The 27,479-nt window shown below is 36.1% G+C and overlaps 1 protein-coding gene across 1 annotated transcript; it reads right to left on the bottom strand.

The window, feature by feature from the left end:
• Arl6ip6 (ARF like GTPase 6 interacting protein 6) lies at positions 1–27,253 on the bottom strand. Its single transcript, XM_070023125.1, has 4 exons — positions 26,830–27,253; positions 25,415–25,468; positions 15,627–15,759; positions 1–315 (listed from the first exon to the last, which is right to left on the bottom strand). Exons 1-4 carry the CDS (start codon positions 27,224–27,226, stop codon positions 222–224), a joined length of 678 nt encoding a protein of 225 aa, XP_069879226.1. The 5' UTR covers positions 27,227–27,253; the 3' UTR covers positions 1–221.
• Between the last annotated feature and the right edge of the window lie 226 nt (positions 27,254–27,479).

The raw sequence follows: 27,479 nt of genomic DNA on the forward strand, positions 1-27,479 counted from the left end.
TAAAATGATGAGGTAAAATATACTTTGAAGGAATTATTTGAAACAACACTTAAATATCCTCAATGCCTAGACTATAGAAGAATGCTTTTAAAGGTCTTCCATCATGACTATGACACGCATCTCTGCTTCTTAGTCTTCTCAGTTATCAGTAGGCAGTAATCATCTTTTCTGTTGTTAATGAACCACCACCACTCTGCCAACAACATTGTTCCAGTGTGGATTTACAGGAGGCACCATGCCACAGTAAGAGCAGCTACAACACCATTCAAAATTGCCATGCTATAGCCCATGTGGAAAGAATGACCAGTCAACTTCCTAGAGAAGAAGAAAAAAAAATAAATTTAAAATAAAGTAACATATACTCTCATTAAAAACAACACAGTTTTCATAAAAAATTACACATTAATATGCAAGTAAAATGAGAATACCAGGGTTAGTGGTAGATAGTGTGAAAAACTTTCCTAGTTAACAAATACAGTTAAACTTTATTAAAGTAAAATGCTAGATTTGAGCTTGATATTTTCTTTTTCTTTTTACTATTTCTATGTGTAGCCATAACATGAAAGTTTGTTATAAATATGTTCTTGCATGAATTAACATTGTTTCTATGCTCTGCTTCTTTATTCTCACATAGATGTACCTAAAAATACATATTTATTCAAGTAGCTATCCTCTTCATATCATTTTTAATCTGTGTTAAAAAAATGTAAAAAAGAAACCTTTTCTTGTCACACATTCCATGTGAATGTTCAGAGTAAGTCTTTACAGATATTTTAGTTCCCTAAACCTAACAGAAACTTACATAAGTGGTTTTCAACAAGTTCCTAAGTATCAGCAAAGATACACCTCTTATTTATAATTCTTATGAGTTCCAACTAGCTTAAGAAATTTATATGTACTGATTATCCTTGACCATTTGTTTCTTTTATAACAATTTCAATACTTTTTCTTTTCCCTAAATACAGTATCGCAAGCTTTTTTTTTTGTACTTAGTAAGGATAAGACATACTAAAAAGACAAGTGTCCTACTTGTTAGAAGAGAAACAAAGTCCTCTCTTCATTGCAACACACAAATTGAAGACTGATAGGAAGGTGCATCAACAGAAGTTAGTTATGAAAGTAATAAGGATCTTGGACAGGGAAGGTTAGCATATCCAGATCCTTTCCTCCTCTTTTTGTTTTGACAAGTTTAACTTAGGAACTCAGGCATGACAGTGAAACACTCTACAACCATGATGCTAGGCTTTTTTGTTTTAGTTATTTTTCAGAGAGTGTCTAGCTTAAACCTATTTCAAACCATGCTCTACCTATTATGCCTCCTTATCTGGCTGAGATTAAAGGCATGTATCACAGACACAGCCTTTCCTCTTTTTGTTTAAGAGAGGCCAAACTCAAGGCAGTACATCAGATCCTTAGTATTTGCAGGCATATGATTCCAAGATCATCCCTGAGTAAAAGCCATGAATACCCCGGGCATGTAGAGTTCATTACTACCGTAGATGCCTTTATCCATTTTTTCTACCACTGAATGAACCCAAACTTTTCAGTTTATTACTTAAAAATAAAAACCACAATAACCCTCTTACCTTGCTATTTGGGCATCACTTGCTTTCTGAGGTGCATATTTTCAAAAAATTAAGGGCAGGGAAAACACTTAGCATATCACACAAAGATTTAAACACAATAAGCACAGTGCAACTAAGTTCTTCTCTGCATCTACTGATCTACAAAATGAGTGTGGAAATTTAAAAATTTTTTTGGCAGTACTGGGTTTTGAACTCAAGACCCTATGTTGGCTAAGAAAGCACTATACCACTTGAGACATACTTCTAGCATGCCTGTTCTTTCCAGGTACCTAAGAACACTGTCAGATTAATTTGCTTCTGTGTTAAATGGATGTAAAAGTAAGTGAGAAGAGTAAAAGATACTGTCAACAAAGTAAAAATTTTTCTAATGAAACAAATTTTGATTAAGTTTTAAAAGATAAGCCAATAGACTGATATACAAGAAGCACTGTGATGTAAAGAAGAAAGGTCAGAACAAGAAGCAGGACTCAAACTTAAGAATTCAGCAAGATCAGATAAACCGAAGGCCCCTTCTAGGTGTAAATTCTATTCTTTTCTAGGTGACAGAGGCTGAATAAGTAAAAACACTGCAAAGAGACCTACATGCTTCTATAGTTTGTTTTTACTTCCATATTAGTATATTTAAGTTGAAACAATGATGCAGGAAAAGTACAACTATGTAACTATTTTAGTCTCAAAGAGTAATCAAAGAGAGGGACTGATATAATTTAAACTCATCACTTAAACTAGCAATTCAAAATTTTAGAACTAAGTAAATAATAATAAATAGATAATTTAATGACAAGTAAAATGTTTCCTAAGTAAAAGAGTTAGGCTTAGATTAAGTTCTTTTTTTACTTCAATACATTTCTGAAATCAAAAACATCTCTCAATAAGAGTAAAATACCCCTGGAAATTTATATATAACTTTAGTTACAAAGGAAAGTTCATTAAAGTACAACTATTTCCATCTTAGAAAATGAGTTATACAAAAGACACTACATCTCATTCTCCTTCCAATGAAATCCTTTCTAATAATAAAAGACACATGGCAATGAAATGCTTAGATAGTCCTTGTTAGTGATTAAGAGCACAAGGTCTATAGTTAGATAGAGCTGGGTGTGGGTGCCAACTTTGCTACTTGCAAGGGGTATAAAAGGTAGAAAATTGATCTTTTAAACCTTCATTTCTTCCTCTAAAATGGCAATAAAAATCGAACTTACCCTTGCAAGTTGTAAAAATCAGGGATCTAGCACACAGCAAATGACCAATAAATGTTAGGGACATGGTATTAAAAAAACAGACAGCTTAGCTACAGAAGAGATTTTTTTTTTTTAATTCTTGACTACTTCACTTCTCCAGTCCTTCCAAGCCAGACACTTAAAAACAATCCCATCTCCAAACCAAACAACAACAACAAAAAGAACAGTAACAGCAAACAAACCCAAGAGTTTATAAAAGACAAGTTTCTGTATGTTTATATATGATTTTGCTATTACTCTTTTCCTACTTGTTCAATCATTTCTCTCAGTAGAGAACATAAACTTCTTTTATGTATGGCCAGATTTCATAACTGTAGAATTTTTAGCAATACATTTCTATTAATATGTAACAGTTAACTTCTTAAGTGAACATAAAAAAAGACTTATCTTTACTTTTTTTCATTTTTTAGGAATGGAATACATTTGAAATTTAAATAAATTAATAAATTAATGATTATATTCTTATTTTTAAGTGGCAATGTAATGTGCCAAATAAGCAATTGCCAAGTGTTCCAAATATATTGCCTTTTGTCTTGTTCTTCAACATGCAGGACAAAAAGTTCAAGCCAGGTTTCTTTTTGTTTTGGGCTGTTTTTACATTAGCCTTCCAATTGATCTGAACTGAATGTCTGTAAGCACAGTGATATACTAGATTCTATATTCACTTAGAATCGTCATTCAACATTTATTATTTATTTTCATTCCTTTACATGTGTTCTTACATATCACACATGCTTAAACAACATAATTCATGTTATTCAAAATAGTAACGTCAAGGCCAGGTGCTGGAGGCTCATGCATGTAATCCAAGCTACTCAGAAAGTGGAGATGTGGGATTGCTGGATCATAGGGGAGATCTATGTGAAGTCTTTTGAGGAACCTCCATACTGCTTTCCAAAGTGGTTGAACAAGTTTACATTCCCACCAACAATGAAGTAAGGTTCCTTTCTGTCCACATCCCCTCCAGCATCTGTTGTTGTTAGAGTTCTTGATTTTTGCTGTTCTAACTGGAGTGAGGTGATATCTCAATGTTGTTTTGATTTGCATTTCTTTTATGGCTAGGGATGTTGAACATTTCTTCATGTGTCTATTGGCCATCCTTCTTTCTTCTTCAGAGAAGCTTCTCTTTAAGTCATTAGCCCACTTATTTATTGGGCAGTTGTTTCTTTGAGGATTTGTTGTTGGGGGATTTCATTTTTTGAGTTCCAAGTATATTTTAGATATGAGACCCTTGTCCGTTGTATGGCTAGTAAAGATCTTCTCCCAATCGGTGGGCTTTCTATTGATCTATGATCCAGCAATCCCACTTTTGGGCATTTACCCAAATGTTTACAAACAAGACCACACTAAAGCTACCAGCACAACTATGTTTATTGCAGCATTATTTACCATAGCTAAGATATGGAACCAACCCAGATGCCCCTCAGTAGATGAATGGATCAAGAAAATATGGTATATATACACAATGGAATTCTATGCCTCCATCAGAAAGAATGACATTTCCCCATTTGTTAGGAAATGGAAAGGTTCGGAAAAAATTATATTAAGTGAAGTAAGCCAGGCCCAAAGAAGCATAGGTCCCATGGTTTCCCTTATTTGCAATATCTAGTATAGGTATGAGTCAAGCGGAAAAGGTCAGATAATGTGATGTTAGGAAAATGAACCCTTAAATATGTATTTTAATGTTTTCGTTTCTTTCATGCATGTGTTTCTAACGCATTTATAAGATTATTTCTTTGTTGCTTTGTATGTCCCTCCCCCACAGTGTAACCCCCGCTTTCACTATATTTGATGTCAGTATAACATGTGGAGGAGATGGGGACAAACAAGTCGTTTAAGGATTCAGGTGGACCTGTTGCAACAATGAGAAGTACAAAATGTCATGTCAAAACCAGCTTTACAATGTCGGTGGGGGGGGGGAGGGGGGTATAATTGGGTGGGGGGAGGGGGGAGGCTGGGAAGGGAGGTGAAGGGTAAACAAAGGAGGAGGCTGCAATGCTTGGTAAGAAATGTATGCATTATCCTGCCCATATAATTGTAGCCCCTCTGTACAGTATGTTCTCAAATAAAATAAAATAATATTAAAAAAAAAAAAAAAAGAAAGTGGAGATGTGAGTACTGTGGTTTGAAGCTAGCCTGGGCAGCAAAGACCATGAAACTCTTATCTCCAATTAGCCACGAAAAAAGCTGAAAGTAGAGTTGTGGCTCAAGTAATAGAGCGATAGCCTTGAGCAAAAAAACTGGCTATTTGTTTCTTGTATGACTAACTCAGCAGAAGGTACAATAAACCAGTTGGTGTTAATCTACTTCTTCAGACATCTAGACTGCCTTTTATTTCTCATTCAATTTTAAACCAAGGAATCTCCAGTTCTAAGGAAGTTCATGCTGTGTAAGTTTTGGTTGGCCTAACTATATCAATTAGTTCTTTATTTAAAATCAGAGGTTCTCAACCCAAACCTGAAAACAAAAGCAACATTATATTCAGTTACACTAGGCTTTATCTTCAGGTTCTCAATCTTGGGATTTAGCCAAACTTGAGTAAAAAATAACTGGGGAAAAATTGTGTACTGAACATATATAAACTTTTTCCTTGCCCTTTTCCCCTAAATAATGCAGTTTAACAACTTTGTCACAGGAACACCAATCTCAATTATTATCTTTAGGACAAAGAAGTAAAAATCTTCAGCAAGCAACAGGAAATCTCCAGCAAGCAATAAAAATCAAGGGAGGTTCTCAGAAAAGAGGCCCAAAATAACCTAGTAGGAAGGAAAGACAGGATGGATTTTAATAAAAAAGAAAGAAAAACATTTCAAAAAGGAAGAAAACCAACTATTTTAAACAACAAATTGAAAAACGAAGATTAAACTTCACAGAAAATTAAACTTCATATAAGTTTTCAGTGAACTCAAGAAAAAATTAGTGTAGTAGGTGACTGCACTAATACCCACCCAAAAAAGTGGGAAAGGGATACAACCAGATAAGGATTAGTTCTTATTTCACTGAATTTTCCTGAAAACCTATGAGAGAGAATGAATAAAGGTACATCTAGTTGGGTGAAGTGGTGTATTAACTTATGGTCTATTTCACCTACATGGCAGTCCATTCAGTTATAAAGACTGTCAGATATGTTCACATTACTTCACTGGTGTTTCATGGTAGAAAAATGTCTGACAACAACACTGGATAATTGAATTACACATGAAAGCCCTTATTTACTAGGAAATCAAGATAAATACTATAAAAGTTAAAGAAAGAATGGATTTCCCAAGTCTTAAATTTTTATGATTCTAAAGTTTAAAACACTTCTTTGAACGCAGTATATGAAATAGTACTAAATACCACTGTCATCTATTACCTATTTTTAATAAAGGGGTACACAGATATCAAAGAATAAAAAGAAAAAAAAGATAAACTCTGAGGCTAAAGATAACAGATAACCCATGGTAGGCCTGGATCAGACTTCTGCCTTGAAAAAGAAATCTCGAGAAAAGGTCAGGGGGATTACAGGAAGAGGAGGAGGAAAAGAAAGAAGAGGAGGGTGGAGAGGAAAGAAGGGGAAGGAAAAGCAGAGAAGAAAAAAAGGTCTGCCTTATCACATGACATATTTGTTGCATTTAAATAGTAAACATAATAGATGTTAACCAACTTACTCAAAAGAGCCAGTACATGGGTAGGCTGGAAAGGCTGTTTCTGGTAACTTATACATAGAGCTGAGCAAAAAGAAAGGGTACCAGTACAAAACTGGTTTTCTGAACTACCCATAAATAATACATTATAAGCATAACAAACAAGAACAATGACAACTGCAAAGCAAATCCTTAGATCATATTATGAAAACAGGAAAAACAGGAATATTTACCATAGTTCCTTAAAAGTTGGTTACATCTATGTATGTTTCCAGTTAGAACAGTAATGGAACATATTCTAAGAAGAAATACCTGCATGTATTTTAAGCCTGTATTTCCAGAAGCTGCAGGATACTAACAACCATTAATAATAGGAACACTGCCAAGTGATGGCTTCAAATACTCCCTAGATAATGAAACTTCATGGCACTCAGATATCAAGGCCAAGTCCATGATCTATCGCTTTTGTTGGTAGCTTTTTTTCTCCTACTGCAATTAGCCATCTGACATCTGTTTAATGACTTCATGGCAATAAAGAATCTGATCAACAAGGAGACAGCACTCTGAAATCTGAATAAAAGAATAAATAGTAGTCAATTCATTGTGTTCAATGTTAAATTTGGTCTATTTGGAAAAGAAATAAAGTTCTAAAATTTAAATACTAAATCACCCACGTTTCACTATCTCTCAGGCTTATCTTACAGCTAAGAATCCACAATACTTTTCTATTATGCTTTTACTATTTCATCACTATCTTAAACCTGTTGACATCAGTGGAATAGTAAATAGAAAACTGTATAACATTTTTAAAAACTAGACTGCGTAGAAAAGAATACGATGATGTATTAATTACAATAAGATCTTAAATCTTCAAGGAAATTCACAACAAATATTCTAACCTTTACTGCATATTAACAATAGTTAATACAACACATTTTCATGTTATGAAATTCCTGATTACATATAGGATGTTTTCCCTTGGGAGTAATACATGTAAAAGAATAGCTCACTATAAAATAGTTACCAAACAGTTTACCAAAAAGCAATTCAAACAAAAATAAACAATTTGTTCCCTTTTCTTTGTCTTCCCAACTTATTGTGCAAATTCCAAATAGCATGATGCGGAAATACTTTTAAAAAAAAACACAGATGGCATGTAAACAATGTTAAATTAAATAAAAATTAAAAACATGTCATGTGAAACTAAGAGTATATTAATCAAATATTTTATATACAAGAAATAAAAAGGGGCTGGGAAGGTGCCTCAGTGGTAGAGCACTTGCCTTGCATGCATGCATGAGGCCCTGGGTTCGATTCCTCAGCACCACGTAAACAAAAAGAAAAAAAGCTGGAAGTGGCGCTGTGGCTCAAGTGGTAGAGCGCTAGCTTTGAGCTGAAGAGTTGAGGGACAGCGCTCAGGCCCAGAGTACACACACGTACACACACGTACACACACGTACACACATGTACACACACACACACACACACACACACACACACACACCAGAAAGGCAACAGTTAATACCTTCACATAAAAGTTTAATTACTAAATATTTTGACAACTAGAAAATTAATGAACTTTACTGTGCTTTTTGCTAAGTCCACCACTTATATAATCATTTTTTCACTAACTTTACAGTTAAGACTTAAAGTGATATTTTCACTTTCAATAATTGAATGTTTATTTTGGAACATGTGATACCACAAACCTGAAGTTACTTAATTTCACCACTAGATGGTGATTATGCATCAATAAAGTGAAATCTGTGCAGTTTAAAGTGGACAGTTCTGGTGGCTAGGAGCAACAATGAGGACAAGGAAGACAGATGTTAAGAGATTTTTTAAAAATTATATTTAATAACACTCTAGGAACAATATTGTCATATACTAAAGTCCAGAATGCTTATTGAGAGTAAATACAATAGCAGCAATTAGTGAAATTCTTTCTACTAATTCATTTCATAATGCAAAAGTGGGTTAGCTAGTATGGCACACAGAAACAATAAACTGTAAGCTATGTCAGATGAAAGCCATTTGACTTTGTGTAGGTTGTTTAAACTCCTGGAATTCATGTTCTTCATCTATTAAAAGATGAAGTAACTGGCCAGGTGCCAAGTGCCAGTGACTTATGCCTAGGGTCCTTTTTAATAAAGAAGGGTTCAAAGTCAGTCTGGGCAGAAAAGTTCATAAGACTACATCTCCAAAAATAACCAGTAAAATGCTGGGATGAAGGCATGGCTCAAGTGGCAGCTCCAGCTGAGCAAATTTGAAACCTTAAATTCAAACTGCAGTACTAGCAGAAACTAATGATAACCACTACGACTATCTTAAGGAAGAACTGAGTTAACAGAGACCTGTAAAACATCTCTATTAATTTAAAAATATTAGATAAAAAGTTATACTTGTTAAATAAGGTATCTGGTCCTGCCAGTGACACATTCTAGAATGAAACCCAAAATTTCTGCAAGCTCTGGATTCTCTTTTTTTTTTTTGGGTCCGGTTATGGGGCCTGAACTCTGGGCCTGGGTGCTGTCCCTCAGCTCTTCAGCTCAAGGCTAGCGCTCTACCACTTGAGCTATAGCGCCACTTCCGGCTTTTTTCTTTTTGCTTATGTGGTGCTGAGGAATGGAACCCAGGGCCTCAGGCATGCAAGGCAAGCACTCTACCACTGAGCCACCTTCCCAGCCTCTGGATTCTCTTTATACGTAAAATTTCTGCATGGATAGGTGACATCATAGTTTTATTGATTCCTACATACTATAATTAATATAGATAATTGCAACATGAATTAGTGACTATATATTGTCATGCTAAAAACCACTGCTTAAAACCAATGAAGACAAAAAAACTGAAGAGGAGAGGAATAAACTGGAAATGTTGATTAATAGTGTGTAGAAAATTGCATTCTGATGAGGACAGAATGCCTATTTTGATACTCTTAGGAACTTAAACTTATTTGTTCTTTAACACTGCAAACACATTTTCAGTAACAATTAAGACAAATCCTCCACACAGTCTAGAGGTATATAATCAATACACAAAGAAAATGCTTTGCTACTAGGAAAAACTTATACATTATAGTGTATCTTTTTAATTCAACAAATTTGCAAATGTAGGAACTATCCTTTGGGAAAACATACTCATTCATCCACCATGTATCTGTTTAACTACCTGTTTAACTATCACTTATTTCAAAAAGATTTTGTGTGTACGTTAAAAGTTGAAATTTAGGGGCTGGGAAGGTGGCTCAGTGGTAAGAATGCTTGTCTTGCATGCACGAGGCCCTGAATTTGATTCCCCAGCACCACATAAGCAGAAAAAGCTAGAAGTGGCGCTGTGGCTCAAGTGGTAGAGCACTAGCTTTTGAGCTGAAGAGCTGAGGGACAGCACCCAAGCCCAGAATTCAGGCCCCACAACCGGCAAAAAAAAAAAAGTTGAAATTTAGCATTAAAAATATAAAAATTAAATATGAAAATAGCTTTAAAAATGATTGTTTCTAACCTCAATCTAATTTAATAATTGATCCAATGGCTGATTTCTTAAATGTTTGAAACTAGGGAAAATGTTAATTTCAGTAAATGTTTCAGTAAAACAATACATAGCCACTGTAAATATACTCCTGTTGATTCTTTTTCCTACAACTAGCTATTCTGCTTTTTTTTAAAAAAATGCTTTATTCTAAAAATATATCAAAGAACTTTTTTGTGTGTTTGTGTGTGTGCGTGTGTGTATATAAGGTACTGAGGATTGAACACAGGGCCTTGTAAATGCCAGGCAAGCATTCTACCACTGAGTTAATGCCAATCCAAATGACTACTATTTAACAAACCAATCAGACACAGTATTTTTTTTAACTCTGTAACAAAACTGTATGTATACTGTGGCCTAATTTCCATATAAGCATAATGATAAGATATCTAAATTTTGGTAAGTCATTTTCACTGATTATTGGTTCCATTATTTCCCTTTCTTTCAAATTTTGAAAGAACCAGAACTGTGATTTTTTGGTGTGTGCCGGTACTGGAACTTGAACTCTGGGCCTGGGCATCCCTGAACTTTTTTGCCCATGGCTAGTGCTCTACCACTTGAGCCACAGTTTTATTTCCAGCTTGTTAGTAGTTAATTAGAAATCAGATTTCACAGACTTTTCTGCCCCAGGTAGCTTTGAACCATGATCCTTAGATCTCAGCCCCCTAAGTAAGTAGGATTACAGGCACGAGCCACCAGTGCCCAGTTACAACTACCTTTATATAGTCAGGAAAAATATTATTTTAACATAATTACTTATTTTAAGACATAATACACAATGTACTTTAAGTTATACGTTTATAAAAATGTGATGCTATACATTAAGGAAATAATGAACCTGATTTTTATTAAAATAAAATCTGAAGATTTCAACTTTCTTACGGGGAGAGGTTATTTTCCTGTACAAGGTCACACTCTACTGGTGACAAAGAGACTCTACACTTATTCTGTTGTATCTGAAGTAATTGTGTATTTTCTATAAACACTAGAGGGCAGTCTTTTCAGTTTCAAACAATTTTCATTTGTGCATTTCACAAATGAAAAATGAAAAAAATATATATTACAAATGAAAAAAAATATCATGTACATAATCTACTAAATGTGTAATGTGATAAAATGTCATGTTAAAAACTCGATTAACATACTGAAAATAGAGGTCCTTTATTACTAGTGGTTATAGCGCAATAAAGATATAAATGTAACTTTTAGAAAATTACTAAGTACTATTAGTTAATAGTAAATCTTCAAGAGAATTGCCAAAAATTCTTTTCTCTACTTTTCAAAACTCCTTTTAATTACCTTGGCAGTACTGGGGTTTGAATTTAGGGCCTTACACAATAGTGTAGGCAGTTGTTCTAACACTAGAGCCATGCCCCTTGACAAAAACTCTTTAACCACCCAGTCATACCACTTCTAGGCATTTACCCTGAACAACAGGAACCAATATACAAGGACACGTGCACATCCATGTTTATTGCAGCACTGTTCGCAATAGCTAGGATATGGAAACAACCTAGATGCCCCACCACAGATGAATGGATCCAAAAATTGTGGTATCTATACACAATGGAATATTATGCAGCCATTAGAAATGACAAAATAATGGCATTTGCAGGGAAATGGATGGAGCTAAAAGGAATCATGTTGAGCGAGGTAAGCCAAGAAAGAAGAGACAAACGGTACATGGTCTCCCTGATAAGTGGATGCTAAATCCAAAATGTTAGGCGATACGACAAAACTAACAGGGCTTAAGAAACAAAGAACTCCCACTCATCTGGTTGAACCACTACTAAATATCCCCATGCTGCTGATCACATATATGGTATGTGAACACCGTTATATGTTACAGACTGTGATAGACAATTTGCTCCAGGAAAGTTAGAACGAATTTGTGACTTTAAATGAACATCATTATTCCACAATACTGTGAAATTCCGGAAATTATGTAATCACTTAATCACAATTAAAAAAAAAAAAGAACCTTGGAGAAGGGGGGGGGATGGTAGGGGGAAAACAATGGAGGGGGTAACAATGTTCAAGAGGAAGTGTACTCAATACCTCACTCATGTAACTGTAACTCTCTGTATAGTATCTTTACAATAAAAAAAATCTGTAAAAAAAAAAAACTCTTTAACCTTTATGAGGTTTATGAATTGGGTTGATAAACAATATGGTAAGAGAGAAAAGGACATTCCAAGAAGAGAGAAAGGCAAGAATTAAGCTGCAGTACCTCAAAATTACAGTTAATTTGAGTAATACCAATATATAGTCTATAAATAGACTATGTGATGCATTGGGGAAAAGAACAAGAATGGAAAAAGGAAAAAAGGGTCATTTGGGGAAGGGATCAGATACTATACGTAGGAGTTGAGAATTTTATAGTAAAGGCAATGGGAAAGTCACTGAAGACTTAAATAAGACAGAGCTGTGACTAGATGTAGTTCAACAAAAAGCATATAGGGAAAATTTTATGAACAAAGTTTAGTGGAGCCAGGTGCCAGTGGCTCATGCCTGTAATCCTAGATACTCAGGAGGCTGAGATCTGAGGATCGCGGTTCAAAGCCAGCCCAGGCAAGGAAAGTCTGTGAGACTCTCATCTCCAATAAAAAGCACTAGAAAACCTGAAGTGGTGCTGTGGGCTCAAGCGGTAGAGCGCGCTCGCCTTGAGCTGAAGAGTGCAGAGACAGCGCCCAAGCCCAGAGTTCAAGCCCCACAACCGACCAAAAAAAAAAAAAAAAAGGATGGGACAACAACAAGTTAAGGGGTAAAAGATGTTGTATGTTAGTGAAGAGATAAACATAGTGAAGAAAGCCCTTATATGATATGTTTATACGTATTAGTTGTTACTGTTCTTAATACTACTGGCTCAGCCTACATGTTAAGCTGAAGTAAGTACATTTATTTGAGGAGTACCATAATTGTGAGACTATACATTGATATATAAATTGATGCTGGGGGTTAGTGGCTCTTGCCTGTAATCCTAGCTGTTCAGGAGCCTGAGATCTAAGGATCCCAGTTTGAAGCCAGCTGGGTGCAGGAAAGTCCCTGAGACTCTTATCTCTAATTAACCACCAGAAAACCTGAGGTAGCTCTGTGGCTCAAAGTAGTAGAGTTTTAGCTTTGAGTGAAAAAGCTCAAGGATAGTGCCCAGTCCCTGAGATCAAGCCCCACAATTGACAATAATAATAATAACAATAGTAATAATAATATAAATTGACTAGAAGCTACACTTAACAGTGGAATATCATTCCATAATCTACATGGAGAGTATTTTTCTGAGAGAGTTTAAATACATATTTTTTTACTAACATCAATAATTTTAATAGAGGGTATGAGTATCATATAATAGACTTATTTCATGAAAAAAAATTCATCTGATTTACTTACTCTTACTTTCCTTCTGAATTCAAGTTATATTTCCTGCTATTGAGCAACTTGTTACCTGGATTTCAGGAAGGGTTTTATAAGTAGAATGCTTTAAAAAAAATTCTATAGTCTTCAAGACTTCCACATTCACCAAAGAGCTTTCTTCACTATGTATAGGAGAAACCCTAGGTCTCCTTGGCACAGGCCCAAATTTTCTTAATAGAGACCCAGAAACACAACAAATCAAAGAAAGGTTGGACAAATGGGATTGCATGAAATTGCAGAGCTTCTGCATGACAAAGGACATAGCTAGCAAGATCAACAGAAAGCCCAAGGATTGGGAGAAGATATTCACTAACCATACAACGGACAAGGGTCTCATATGTAAAATATACCTGGAACTCAAAAAATTAAATCCCCCAACAACAAATCTTCAAAGAAACAACTGCCCAATAAGTAAGTGGGCTAAAGACTTAAAGAGAAACTTCTCTGAAGAGGAAAGGATGGCCAATAGACACATGAAGAAATGCTCAACCTCTCTAGCCATAAAAGAAATGCAAATCAAAACAACATTGAGATACCACCTCACCCCAGTTAGAATGGCAAAAATCAAGAACTCTAATAACAACAGATGCTGGAGGGGATGTGGACAGAAGAGAACCTTATTGCATTGTTGGTGGGAGTGTAAACTTCTTCAACCACTTTGGAGAGCAGTACGGAGGTTCCTCAAAAGACTCCACATAGAGCTCCCCTATGACCCAGCAATCCCACTTTCGGGCATTTACCCAAATGTTCACAAACAAGACCACACTAAAGCTACCAGCACGACTATGTTTATTGCAGCATTATTTACTATAGCTAAGATATGGAACCAACCCATATGCCCCTCAGTAGATGAATGGATCAAGAAAATGTGGTATATATACACAATGGAATTCTATGCCTCCTTCAGAAAGAATGACATTGCCCCATTTGTTAGGAAATGGAAAGACTTGGGAAAAATTATATTAAGTGAAGTAAGCCAGGCCCAAAGAAACATAGGTCCCATGGTTTCCCTTATTTGCAATAACTAGTATATGTCTGAGTCAAGCAGAAAAGGTCAGATAAGTTGATGTTAGGGAAATGAACCCTAAGATATGTATTCAAATGTTTTTTTTTTTTTCTTTCAGGATTGTTTCTAACACATTTATAAGATTATTTCTTTGTTGCTTTGTATGTCCCTCCCCCATGGTATAACCCCTGCTTTCACTGTATTTGATGTTGGTATAATTCGTGGAGGGGAAGGAAAAAACAAATGGTTTAAATAGGGATACAGGTGGACCCATTGCAACAATGAGATGTACAAATCGTTATGTTGAAAACAAACTTTACAACTTTGGTGGAGTGGGGGGGGGAATGGAGGGAGGATGGGAAGGGATGGGAAGGGGAAACAAAGGAGGAGGCTACAATGCTTGATAAGAAATGTACTCATCTTGCCCATGTAATTGTAACCCCTCTGTACAGTATTTTCACAATAAAAAAAAAAGAAAAAAAAACATAAAAAATAAAATAAACGTATCATAGAATTTATTTTCTACTCTTCACCAACCTCCTCTTAACTCGTATTTGTAGAAAACTAGAGTTTTTAAATTCTTATTTGGAAATTACTATTTAAAACTGGAGCCTATTTGGGATGAATAAACTTGATTAGATCACACCTTCTGGGCTTTTCTTTAATTCTTAGAAACACAGAAAACATAGACCCAAGAAATTTTGCTCAGTTCCACTATAAGAAACTTCCTATCTGATTTAGACAAATTTAGATTAAGTTGGTGGTCATAGATCTTGCTAATTATCACTCAAAGTTTAAATCCTGAGAAAAAAAACTCAATCCAATTATTACATTTTCTCTTGTAAGTCAAACATATTTACATATAGAAGTACTTTAACTTTTAAACTCTAGCATTACTTTTGCCTTTTTAAAACTGTTTTAAATCAAATTTCATCCAAAAAGGACAAATGGCCACAAAATTTTGGGTTTTTTGATAATTATTTTAGATTATATGATCTAAAAAATTAGATTATATAAATATGGAACTGAAAATATTCTCCATTCATCTAAAGTTGGAAACCACAAACTGTGAAATCTTACACTACTTGGATTTTATAAAGAACAGAGAAGCTACAACATATTTTACAAATAAACAGCCTCTTCTAGCTATTTTGGCATATCAACAGTGTTGGAATGAATTTTAGAAAAATCAAAAAACAAAAACCAAACAAGACACATCATTACTTACTTGAACCTGGCAGGTGAGAGAGGAGTAGGAGGAAACATTCCTGGTTCAAAAGAATCAAAATAAGTCACTGTCCAAGAAAAACTGCAACAGGAGAATCCGGCAGTTAGGGATATTATGAGCAGAGTCCAAAACCCTTAATGGGAAAAGAGAAAAGGAGAAAATAGTTAAAATCAAAACTACTTAAAACATATACCTTTTGGTTAAGGAGCTGATGTATACTTCTAGTTTTTGGAATTATATGTGCCTATTATTTTTACAAGAGATTTGAACTTATAATTAATTACTAAAGCTCAATTAGAAATCATAATATTTTAATTAAATCATAATGCATAGAAAGACATAACTAATACTGTAGGTTTGACAAAATTCAACTACAGGAAAAATAGTTAAATATTTCTGTGAAGAGGCTAATGTTATTTTTATTTAACTTTATGATTAGCTTGCTACATCTTTACTTAGTATTGTTTCCTTTCATTCCACACAATGACATTTTGACACAAAAATGATTTTGGAGTATCTTCTCTATAGATTTCCTACAAAAATTATAAACCTAGTCTTATGCTACAGCTTAGTTCAGTACATAAAAAAAGTTAGATCTCAATAAATTGAGATTCTAGATTACCAGTGGGTTGGGAACCTGTTACAGGACATTCAATAGTAGCCTATTCTTGTTTCAAATCTAACTCCAAGGTCAGTGGCAACTCTTTTTGTAGAAATACAGCTTTATTTTATTATCAAGTTTTCAAAATTCTTTCATAAATTAATTCATTTCATCTACCAGAATACAAAACTTAAAAGGCCCAAGCAGATGAAAAAAAAAGGTTACTAGGGGCTGGGGATATAGCTGAGTGGAATATTTACCTAACATACATGAGGCCCTGGATTGAATCCCTAGCAACAGCTTCTTCCCCCAAAAAGATAAGATTCATAAAATGATCACTAAGGAAAAAGGGTTAGATACATATCCTACACTATATGTAACATGATAAATTCTAAGCCGTATTAGTAAACTAGTTATAATGGTACACCGCTTTTGATCAATCAGTACTTGGGAGGCTAGGACAAGAGAATTTAGAGTTTGAGGCCAACATGGGGCAAAGACTGCCTCAAAAATACAAAAACAACAGGCAAAATATAGAGGTATAGAAGGAGTCATTGTAAAAGTCATTGATCTCTTCTGATTTAAAATGTTCTTTTAAACACTTACTAGAATCATGAATCGTATTAACATAAATTCAACTATGGAGGTGTACTCACACAATTAGGTTTATAAAGCAAAAATCAAGTGATAAGTGATTTAAATTCTCATTTACAGCTTACATCACCAAGGAGAACTTATTCTGTAATTGAGAATTCTTAGAAACCAGTAAAAAAGCCTTGCAATCCAAAATCTCAATATAACAAAAAATTTTACACATATAAGACAACTAGCAAGATCTCTAGTATTAGCTTAATGCTAATGTTATGAATAAACAAACCTTTCATGAACTGTTGTTGAGGAAGTATATGTACTGGTAAACTATGAAGGAACACAGATTGCAGTATTGTCTTTTTATGGAGGTATTGGGGTTTGAACTCTGAGCCTCATGCTTGAGAGTTCTATCACTTGAGCCATCCTCCCAGCCTTTGGCAGTATTTATTAAAATGATGCATAATTTTTCCTTTCATCCAGAAGCAAAACTTACGTATTTGTCCTATACATATCCAGATATATTAAATGAATAGATTATTTTAAATGGCATTATCTAAAGACTGGAAAAAAATCTAAATGTTCAGGTATGTACTAAGAGGGGGATATGAACTAAAAGGCTATATGAATGGCTGAAACTTCAAAGTACTAGAGAATATATTCATTTTTTACAATATGATAAAAGCTTTATTTATAAATTGGGCATAGGAAGAGAGTAACAATAACATAAAATGTAAGAATATAACAAATAACATATGAATGTGGTCTTTCTTGTTACTTTAACACAAGGACTACAATACCTCAACAACTGATCTGACAAGATAGTGACTACTAGATAGCTAATGCGCAAGCAATGTGGACAGAATGGATAACAGCTGGACAAGGAAGATTCATGCCCCTAGCAGTATGAAACAGGATCGCATAAGATCTGAAACAATGACCAATTTAAAACCTATTATTTCTAGAAATTTCCACTTAGTATTTTCCAACTGCCACTGACCAACAGGCATCTGAATACACAAAAGCTACACTGCAGATAGGGCAACTACTGTAGAGAGCAGTTAAACACATCCATGTGATGTATAATGCTAGGTAGCTATATAAATAAGGAGTCCGAGGGAAGGGATGACAAAAAGAAATGTATTTATTACCTGAATTATATAACTGTAACCTCTCTGTACATCAGCTTTATAATAACAATAGAAAAAGAAGTCCTTTTTATACTGATATGGAAGGATCCTCACCCAAAATATACTGGTAAGCCCCCAAACTTGTATAAAAAATGGGGAAATTAATCTAGTATAAACACACATGTATATGCTCTATGTGTGGAAAACAATATACATTTTTACTAACATATTAAAATCTTCTAAAGGATTACAACTTGGTCCTCCTATGGAGAGAAGAAACGAATGGTTGTAGGACAGGAGTAAGAAGCCTGTTTTATGTATACTGTGTACATTTTTTGAATGTTAACCCATGTGATTGCTATACCTGTCAAAAAATTAAAAAGTAAAATTGCACAAATAATTCTAGTAAGGCAGATGATTTTCAATAAAGGGACACAAACTGCCTTAGTTTACTAAGATACCACTACTAAAAGGTACATAGCTTATACTTCCAAAGGATATGAGGAAAGACTGCAAACACTGGAGGATGACTTTAAGAATTACCAAACTTCATGGCAACACAAAATGACCCACCACCAGCTTTTTTTTTTTCATTTTAGCAAAAAGCAAGTATGTACATAATATTGTCTGTAAATTATCTGAAACTAGGTAACAAACTGACAAAAATGCTAAAGTACAAACTCAAATTAAGCATAACAGAAAAATGGGATAAAGTACCTTTGAAAGATTACCTAAATGTTTTGTTCTGATAGTTTCTTCTTCCTCCCCCATTTGCCTTTAAAGATCAACAGCTCTGTTTGTTATCCCACAAGAGAGATGTGGCAAGGCAGAAAGGAGAACTAGCCTTAGTGTGTCTCTCTGGCTTTTATGTTGCAAAATAATTACAAAAAAGAGTATACAGATATAATCTGGGTAGGAGGTTAAATGTTGGCATGAAAGAGAATGAGAAGTGTTGTGGCTTGAATAAACCATGTTTATATTTTTGAGTGTACATGGTAAAAACGACTAAGAGAGGAGTGCTGCTGGAGTTTACTGGAAAGCCATCTAGAAAAGTTTACTTATTAGACCAGTAATATGTAACTATGTATATCTTGGCAGATGGACCCAGCCTATAGAACTTCTGTCCTAGATGAGGCACAGAAACAGTATATGGTCCTGTAGTTTAAGTTCCCACTTACAATTTCCAAGCACAGTAACAAAAGACAGTGGTTTTTCCACCCCTGAGAGTGCAATGAGAGCACAGAAGGTGCGCAGCAGCTACAGTGGTCAAAAACTCCATCCAACGGCCTGCCCACTCATGATCTAGTATATAGCACTTCTACTCTGCTTCCTGCTTAAGAGCTGAGGAAGGAGGAGATAGTCTGACAACATAAAATTTGAAAAATGAGTAACTCCCTAACAGTTCTCAACTGTAGTTAATAACTATATGTACAGTAACATTTAAAATAAAACCTAACTGGAAGTGTGCCTGCCTAGTAAGCCTTGCGTTCAAACCTCAGTATTACAAAATCAATCTTTTCTCAACAAATTTTCTCAAACAAGTTAAAAGGAAAGTATAATGGTCCCTCATATACACATTACTCAGCTTTAAACAATGAAGTTATGGACCATTCTTCTAACTCTATATTTCCTATAAAATTTCAATATAATCTTTAAAATAGTTGGCATGAAAGGAAACTTCAATATAATCTTTATATTGTCGGCACTATCATCTTGGTCCAACAGATTTTATTTTTAACCATTTATTTATTTATTTGTTTGTTTATTTTGTCTGTCATGGGGCTTGAACTCTGGGCTTGTGCACTGTCCCTCAGCTCTTCAAGCTCAAGGCTAGTGCTCTATCACTTGAGCCATAGCGCCACATCTGGTTTTCTGAGTGGTTTACTGGAGATAAGAGTTTCATGGACTTTCTTGCCCTGGCAGGCTTTGAACTGTAATCCTCAGTAGCTAGGATTATAGGCGTGAGTCACCAGCACCCAGCTTAACCATTTATTTTTAACCTTTATTTTTAACTATTTGAGAAATAAGTTATAGAAGGATAATGACAGTTGGAGTAAAAACAAAACAAAACAAAATTTTAGTTAAGTAATTTTGTTAAGATCTAAATACAAAAATCCCAAAGCTTAATCGGCATGTTTGCCCAGCACAATTTCACAATTGTGAAAATACCAATTCTACTTTTCCAATACATCTCTAATTGGTTACAGCCGATCCTTATTTCTTCTTTTGATGCTTGTATTATCAAAATAATGAAGACATTTTTAAGCATTTCATGGCTTATTTGGAGGAATAAATATAACCATCTTTTACAAACAATCTTTCCACCCCTGTAAGTGCAATGAGAGCACAGAAGGTGCACAGCAGCTACACTGGTCAAAGACTCCATTCAAAGGTTGAAAGCATTTTCATTTTCCATATATATTAACAATTCAAATGATAAATGTTATTTCTTTTCCATTTCTCTTCCATTTGTGTGTGTGTGTATGTGTGTATCTGCCTATAGCATGTGTTCACCGGCAAAGAATATTAAATAAATTGTGATGTACTGGCACCATAAAAGATGAACAACACTGTCATAAAATCTTGGGTTTGAGTTTCTCTGGACTGAAATCCTTTCCTGTAGAATGAAACTTTCTGTGGAATGAAACTGTTTTAAAAAGAATCAGATATGGAATATTTTCAGCTTTCAGAACATTAAGTCTCTGTTGTGACTACTCAAGTCTATTCATGTATTCGGTGTACTAGAGAATGAAAGCAGGCAGCCATAACCTATAAACCAATAAATAAAGCTGTGCTAGGCAGGTAAAATTTGGCCTATGGCCCATATGCTAATCCCTACTCTAGGATTTCATCACACATATGTCATTCTTTTACCATATTTGAAAATATTACTAAAATAATTCCCAGAAGTGAAAGTGAAATGTTTCTAAGATAAGAAAAATACCACTAAAATAACATTATAATCATAGATTTATAGAAGGCTCCAACAGGACCATCTGGTAATTTCAAGATCAAATGTGCTACTATAAATGTATCTCAGTTTTCTTATTTTGAAAACTTCTAAACAAAACATAAAATTTCAACTCTTACAAAACTGCTCAAAAAAATTAAAATGTATCCTTTGGCCCCTGATGATATACTAAATACCAAGCATACAATTAAGTGTTTACAGAAAACTTATAGTTTTTATTGCTTTCTTTTGCTAGGGTGTTTTTTATTTTTATCTTTGTGTGGATACATCAAGTTTGGAAAGTGCTAGATCAGGGGTTCTCAAGTGATAGGGCCTGAACTAGGAGCACCAGCATCAATAGAAATCCTCTGGTTCTAAACCAGACTTCTGAATCAGATATTCTAGACTGGATGAAGATTAGCAAAATAAATCTTAATAATTCTGTCAGGTGATTCTGATGCCAGCTAACATTTGAACCTAAATCTTCTAGTAGTTGGGTTAGAAAATACCATACAAGCAATTTCAAACTAGTATCTTGAGTAACTTTAGATTTGCCTCCGTCCTACAACACTGGAATCTCAATACTAGGAGAGATTGAGGCAGGAGGTTTGCCAGTTTAAATTACATAGCAGGATTTAAAAAAAAAAAAAAAAGCTAGCTTAGTGTGACACACACCAATAAACTCAGTTACTTGTGAGGCAGTGAAGAGGAGCACAGTTTAAGGCTGGCCAGTACAAAAAGGTAGCAAGATCTCATCTCAGCAAATAAGCTAAGTGTGGTAGTAATCCAAGATGAGGGAATGGATAGAAGGATCCAAATCTGAAAAAAAACAGCAACTAAAAAAATAACTAAGGCTAAAAGGCCGAGGTGTGACTAAAATGGTAGAAACACGAGGCTGCAATCAAACTCCAATACCATGAATTTAAGAAAGATACCTACAATGATTTTATGATCAATAATATAGATACAAACTGATCATTCCTTTTAATACACCACTCTGCCTTGCTACAAATTGATATTACTTCGTGGCATTAAATATATACAGAAATATACACAGAAATGGAGCTGTGGATGAAGTAATGGAGTACTTCTAGCCTTGAGCAAAATGCTCAGGAATAGTGCCCAGGCCCTGAGGTTAAGCCCTAGGATTGGCATACACAAAAAAGTAAAGATATATACTAGTGGGGTACAGTGACTCATGCCTGCAATCCTAGCTCCTTAGGAGGAGGCTGAGATATGAGGAGTGAGATTCAAAGTTTGCCCAGACAGAAAAGTACATGACACTTGTCAGTTAACTAGCCAAAAGCTGGTAATAGAGCTGTGGCTCAAGTTGTAAAATGCCAGCGTTGAGTTTGAAAAAGCTAAGAACAGTGTCTATGCCCTGAATTCAAGCCCCAATACAGACACCAAAATAAAATAAAACACATTCACACTATTTTGAGTTTTGACATAGAAGGAAATAACTCCATCATACTCAGAAGTTTTCAAAAAAATTAAAGTTTTTAACAATTTTTTTTTTTCCAGTCCTAGGACTTGACCTCTGGGCCTGAGCACTGTCCTTAAGCTTTTGGTGAATTACCACTTGAGCCACAGCTCTACTTTCAGCCAGCCCAACAGGAAAGTATGTGAGACTCTCACCTCCACTGAAGCTAAGCTGTGGCTCAAGTGGTAGAGTGCTAGCCTCGAACAAAAAAGCTTAGCCTCAATCAAAGTACCCAGGTCTTGAATTTATGTCCCAGGACCAGTACGTATGTACGTATGTACACACGTACACATGTATATACACACACACACACACACACACACACACACACACACACACACACACACACACACACACACACACAGAGTCCAGTACGTACGTACACACGTACACACACACACACACACACACACAGAGAGAGAGAAAGAGAGAGAGAGAGAGAGAGAGAGAGAGAGTCAGTCAACCCATCCATCCATCCATCCATCCCCAGGAATCTGAACTAGCTTATTAGATGACATTGACTGTATTTATTACTCACTTGATGACTGGCTCCAAGGACCTTTATTTTGGACGTAGACATTGTTTAGTTTTTCTTTACTGCCATAAAATATGGTAGTTTTCCTTATTCCTTAATCTATTCTTTTCTGTGGCAGAAGTAAGGGTGAACTCTGGGCTTTGCATCTCTTAGCTTTTATGTTTGCCTCCAGAACTTTTTGTTCTATTATTTTTCTCTAGTAGGTCCTGGGGCTTGAACCCAGGACCTAGGAACTGTTCCTGAGCTTTTGTGCTCAAGGGACAGCTTAACACTTAACCACTTTAAGCCACCGCCCCACTTCTGGGTTTTTGCTGGCTAATTGGAGATAGGAGTCTCAAGGATGTTCTTGCCTGGGCTGGCTTTGAACTGAAATCCTTAGATCTTAACCTCCTGAGTAGCTAGAGTTATAGGCATAAGCCAGCAGTGCCCAGCTGTTCTGGTTATTTTTAAGGCAAAGTCTCACTTTTGCTTGGATTGGCCCGTACTGCAATTCTATTTGTTCCCCAGTAGCTAGGCTGACTAATGCATGCCACCATGCCCAGCTTTGCTGAGATGGGGTCTTGAAAACAAAAATTTTGCCTAAGTTAGAAGAAATCGGGCACGTTCAGGGTGGTATGGCCATAGACAAATTTTGCCTAAGTTAGTAGTAAATGAAGAACCATTGATTTCAACCTACCACACAGACGTGATGACCGGTACAGATGACAGTGACAAGCTATTGTAATTTTTTTGCATGGACTGGCTCTGAACCACAATCCTCCAAAGTAGCAAGAAATACAGGTATGAGCCACCAGCACTTGGCCTCATTCCTGAATCCTGATAGTAAACTCCTGTCATCAACCAAGACTTAAGCTATGCATCTTCCTAGGTGTTATTATAGTTTTCAATGTCTATTAAGCATATCTAACACAATATAAGATTATTTAACCAGAGATAGAAAAAGAAGCAGAGCAATGACAAAATCCTATCACATTGCTTTTCATACTGATCAAACTATTCTTTCAGGTAACAGTTGCCACCTACTATGCACATAAATATGAAATTAGGCTTAAGTAGAGTAGGTTAGAATCCATGCTTGGTTCACATGATTGTTTCTAGCCTTTCAAAAGATTAGAGCTCATTAAATATTACTAAAATTCTAATAAACTTTAATTACTACAGTTGAAACAGGGGAATGTGAATTGATAAATAAGTAACTAAAAAGTATGAGTTTTCTTATGTAAGAAGTCTAGAAGAAGATGGACAAAAATTTTCATGTGATATTTAACAAATTACCTTCTTTGAATTTGAAGATGCACCTTTCCCTTTACACAAAACTATACTGTGAGAACATTAGCCTTCAAAAAGTAGATGAAAAAGTTCATCAAAGACTGGGAAGATGTCACAGGTATCACAGCATTGCAATTATTTATATCAGGTAAACAAATCAAATGATTTATAATTATCAAAAAGAATCACAGCAAAAAGAGGAAAATACATCATACAGGTAAAGTTTGGAACTCTTCAAATTCATTTTGGCAAAGAGAAAAAAAATAGCATCAATATTATCTTATTCACTAGAAACCTGTTAGTGATAGCAATTTACAGAAACTTTGCAGAAACTTTCCGAACTCATTAACTTATCAAACGATGGCCAGTAATAAATTCTTTTTATTTCTGAGAGTTGCTTTTAAAAATAGTTGAACTTGGGAGACAGGTGCAGTGGTTCACATCTATAACCTCCAGTTACTTACAATGATGACACTGAGAGGACTATTCAAGGCCAACCAGACAAAAAGTTGGCTGGACCCACATCTCAGTCACTAAGGCAGGCATAGTGATGTGTGCCTGTGATCTCAAAGGCCAGAATGTCTGTGGTCTGAGGCCATCCTTGGAGGTAAAAGTGAGACTGTATTTGAACTAATGCAAAAAAGGCTGTCAGTACTGCAAGCAGAAACCCTTAATTCAAACTTTAATTCTGTCCCCTCAAAAGACCCAAAAAAATAAACTCAAAGTCTCTGGTAGTCCATTTATGATTTTTTTTTTTTTTGGTGCCAGTCTTAGGTGCTCAGGGCCTAGAGGTGCTTGTTCCTGAGCTCTACGCTCAATACCAGCACTGTAGCAAGTAAACTTGGGCCACAGCTGCAAATCTAGACTTTTAGTGGCTAACTAAGAGATAAGAGTCTCATAAGACTTTCTTGCTCAAGCTGGCTTCAAACCTCAATTCTCCTGAGTAGCTAGGATTACAATTACTGTGAGCTACAGACACCTAGCTATTTGATTTTTTTTTTAATCTTGGCTAACTTGTAAATTCATGAACAAGTTTTTTGTTGCTGTTTCTAAATTCCTGAGGTGTGGGGATCTTCTTCCAGAAGAAATTATAAAATTAAGTATTTGCTAGATCTAAGTCACATGTTAACAATTCCACATGGAGATATATAGTATTTAATCCCAAACTATGTATATTTAAACTAATTTGAAAGAAACAAAAATGAGTGACTAGACGAATGGCAAGTTCATACCTAATAGTCCAGCATTTCCACCATCTTCATTTTTCAAATTTTCAGCATGTAAATCTGTAAGCACAAAGAAAGACTTAGACATTTTGAAATTTGAATAACTCCAAACTGTGGAACTTCTGGATTCAAATTGTTTTGATTTAGTAGCCATGTGATCTTAACAAGAAGCCTTCAACAAGAGTTAAGTGTCACAAGTGTAAAGTGAGAATATTTATTCTTTGGCTATTGTGAAGACACTTTATATACAGTAATTCAAATTTAAGGGTGTACTAAATTTTTAGTTCCTCCTCCATTCTTCAATATATCAATGTTGCTTGTAATGAACTTTCACTTACCACGAACATGTGATCTTATGATACAAAGAAATGACTTACAAAACTTTTAGGTTAGAGTGGGAAAAAAAAGAGGGGAGTGAAAAAGAATTGCAACAGTGACAGCCAAACATTTAAGATCGACTGTTTACACCCGATACTACGTTAAGAGGTAAAACTCCCACATCAACTTGCTAATTTGTTTTCTGTATGAAAATCAGGCATAGTAAAAGCTGTTATGTACCATCTGGTAGACCATTAAGGGCCGGGTGTTAATGAGGAAAAATAAAATCTGGAGTTAAAACATATTTAATTTTAATAAGTAAGTGTTGAGTCATTTTTATACAATAAACTCCATTTGGTGCGTGTGTTTCTATATAACTTGGCCAAGATCACACAGAGAACTAAGACATAAACTAATGATTCTACTATAACGTCCAACCGTATAATACATCTTTGTAAGCCTTAGCAAAATGAAACAAAATCCTCTCAAAGCACACCTATTTTTATTCCAATTTGGCAAGCATTTCAACTTCAGACACAGGAAAATGAAAGCATTAGAGGAAGAACAGACTACAGCTCCTTGTTATGAACAAAGCAAAACTGAGCGGTTATTTTCTCCGTAAAAACAAATTTGAGTTGCAGGATAGAAACTCTTGTCCTCCAGGAATCAACAGTGTTGACAGTATTTAGTGCATCGCATACCTTTTAACCATTTGTGGGTTAAAGCTTTTGAACACGCATCCTATTTTAATTACCGGCTCCTTTTAGAGGTTTTTTTTTTTTTTGCATTTGGCTTGCATACTCCTAGTAATAATTCACTCGCTAAGCTCATCTGTACTCATTAACTTCAAGGTATTTCAGGGAGTACCCATTCCATCAAAAGATCCTTTTCTAAAATGTCTCTAAATCACCGTGGGCCACCAGGGTCCCCATCTACCAGGATCAAAGGACAAAAGGAGGGAAGCAAAGAAAGGGTGCGGGTCAGGGGCGTTGAATAAAAGCGGCTGCCAGGTGGTGTTTGCAGTCAGGACTGGGAGAAGATGAGAGAGGCGGCGAGAGTCAGGTTCTGGCTCCACCGTGCTCTGCGCCGCGGCGTTTCAGTACCTTTAACGATCAGGTAGGCGATGGCGAGGAGGAAAGCCAGGAGCACGGCGAACAGCAATGAACAGAGAATAGAGAGGATCTGGACAGGCCAGCGGCGAGCTGGGGCCCGGCTGCCCTGGGCCGCAGGGAAGATCCCGTTGCGCTTGTCCGGCAGGACCGGCGACCCGTCGCCGTCGAGAGGGGGCGGCGGGCCCCTCCGGGGCTCCGACAACGCCCCAGCCGAGAACTCCGCCCTCAAGTCTCGGGCCACGGGCTCGCAGCCCTCCTCCTCCTCTTCTCCCTCACCCCAGCCGTCCGTCCGCGTGAAGGCAGAATACTTAGGTCTAGCCAGCGGGGTTTGGGTGACTAGGCGGTTACGCCGCGGAGCCGAGGCCGTCCGACTCTCCACGAACGACATGGCGGGAAAGCCCTGGGGCTGCCAAGATCCCGCGTCGCCCGCCGCCCCGCCCCGCCCCGGGACCAGCCAATCGGCGAAGGACGTCACAGCGGCCGCTCCCTCCCCCCCACCACCACGCTAGGCACGCAGAACACGCAAGGGCGCGTCTGACGGGGCGGGGAAGACAACTCCGGGAACCACCGACATAGACCGGAGCCCCGACCCGGACCTTAGGCCGAAGCGGGACGGAGGCGGAACAAGGCCCAGTCTCCCC

Source organism: Dipodomys merriami, unplaced genomic scaffold (assembly GCF_024711535.1).
Source record: "Dipodomys merriami isolate MVZ:Mamm:240054 unplaced genomic scaffold, mDipMer1.0.p SCAF_1, whole genome shotgun sequence".
Taxonomy (NCBI): Eukaryota; Metazoa; Chordata; class Mammalia; order Rodentia; family Heteromyidae; genus Dipodomys; species Dipodomys merriami.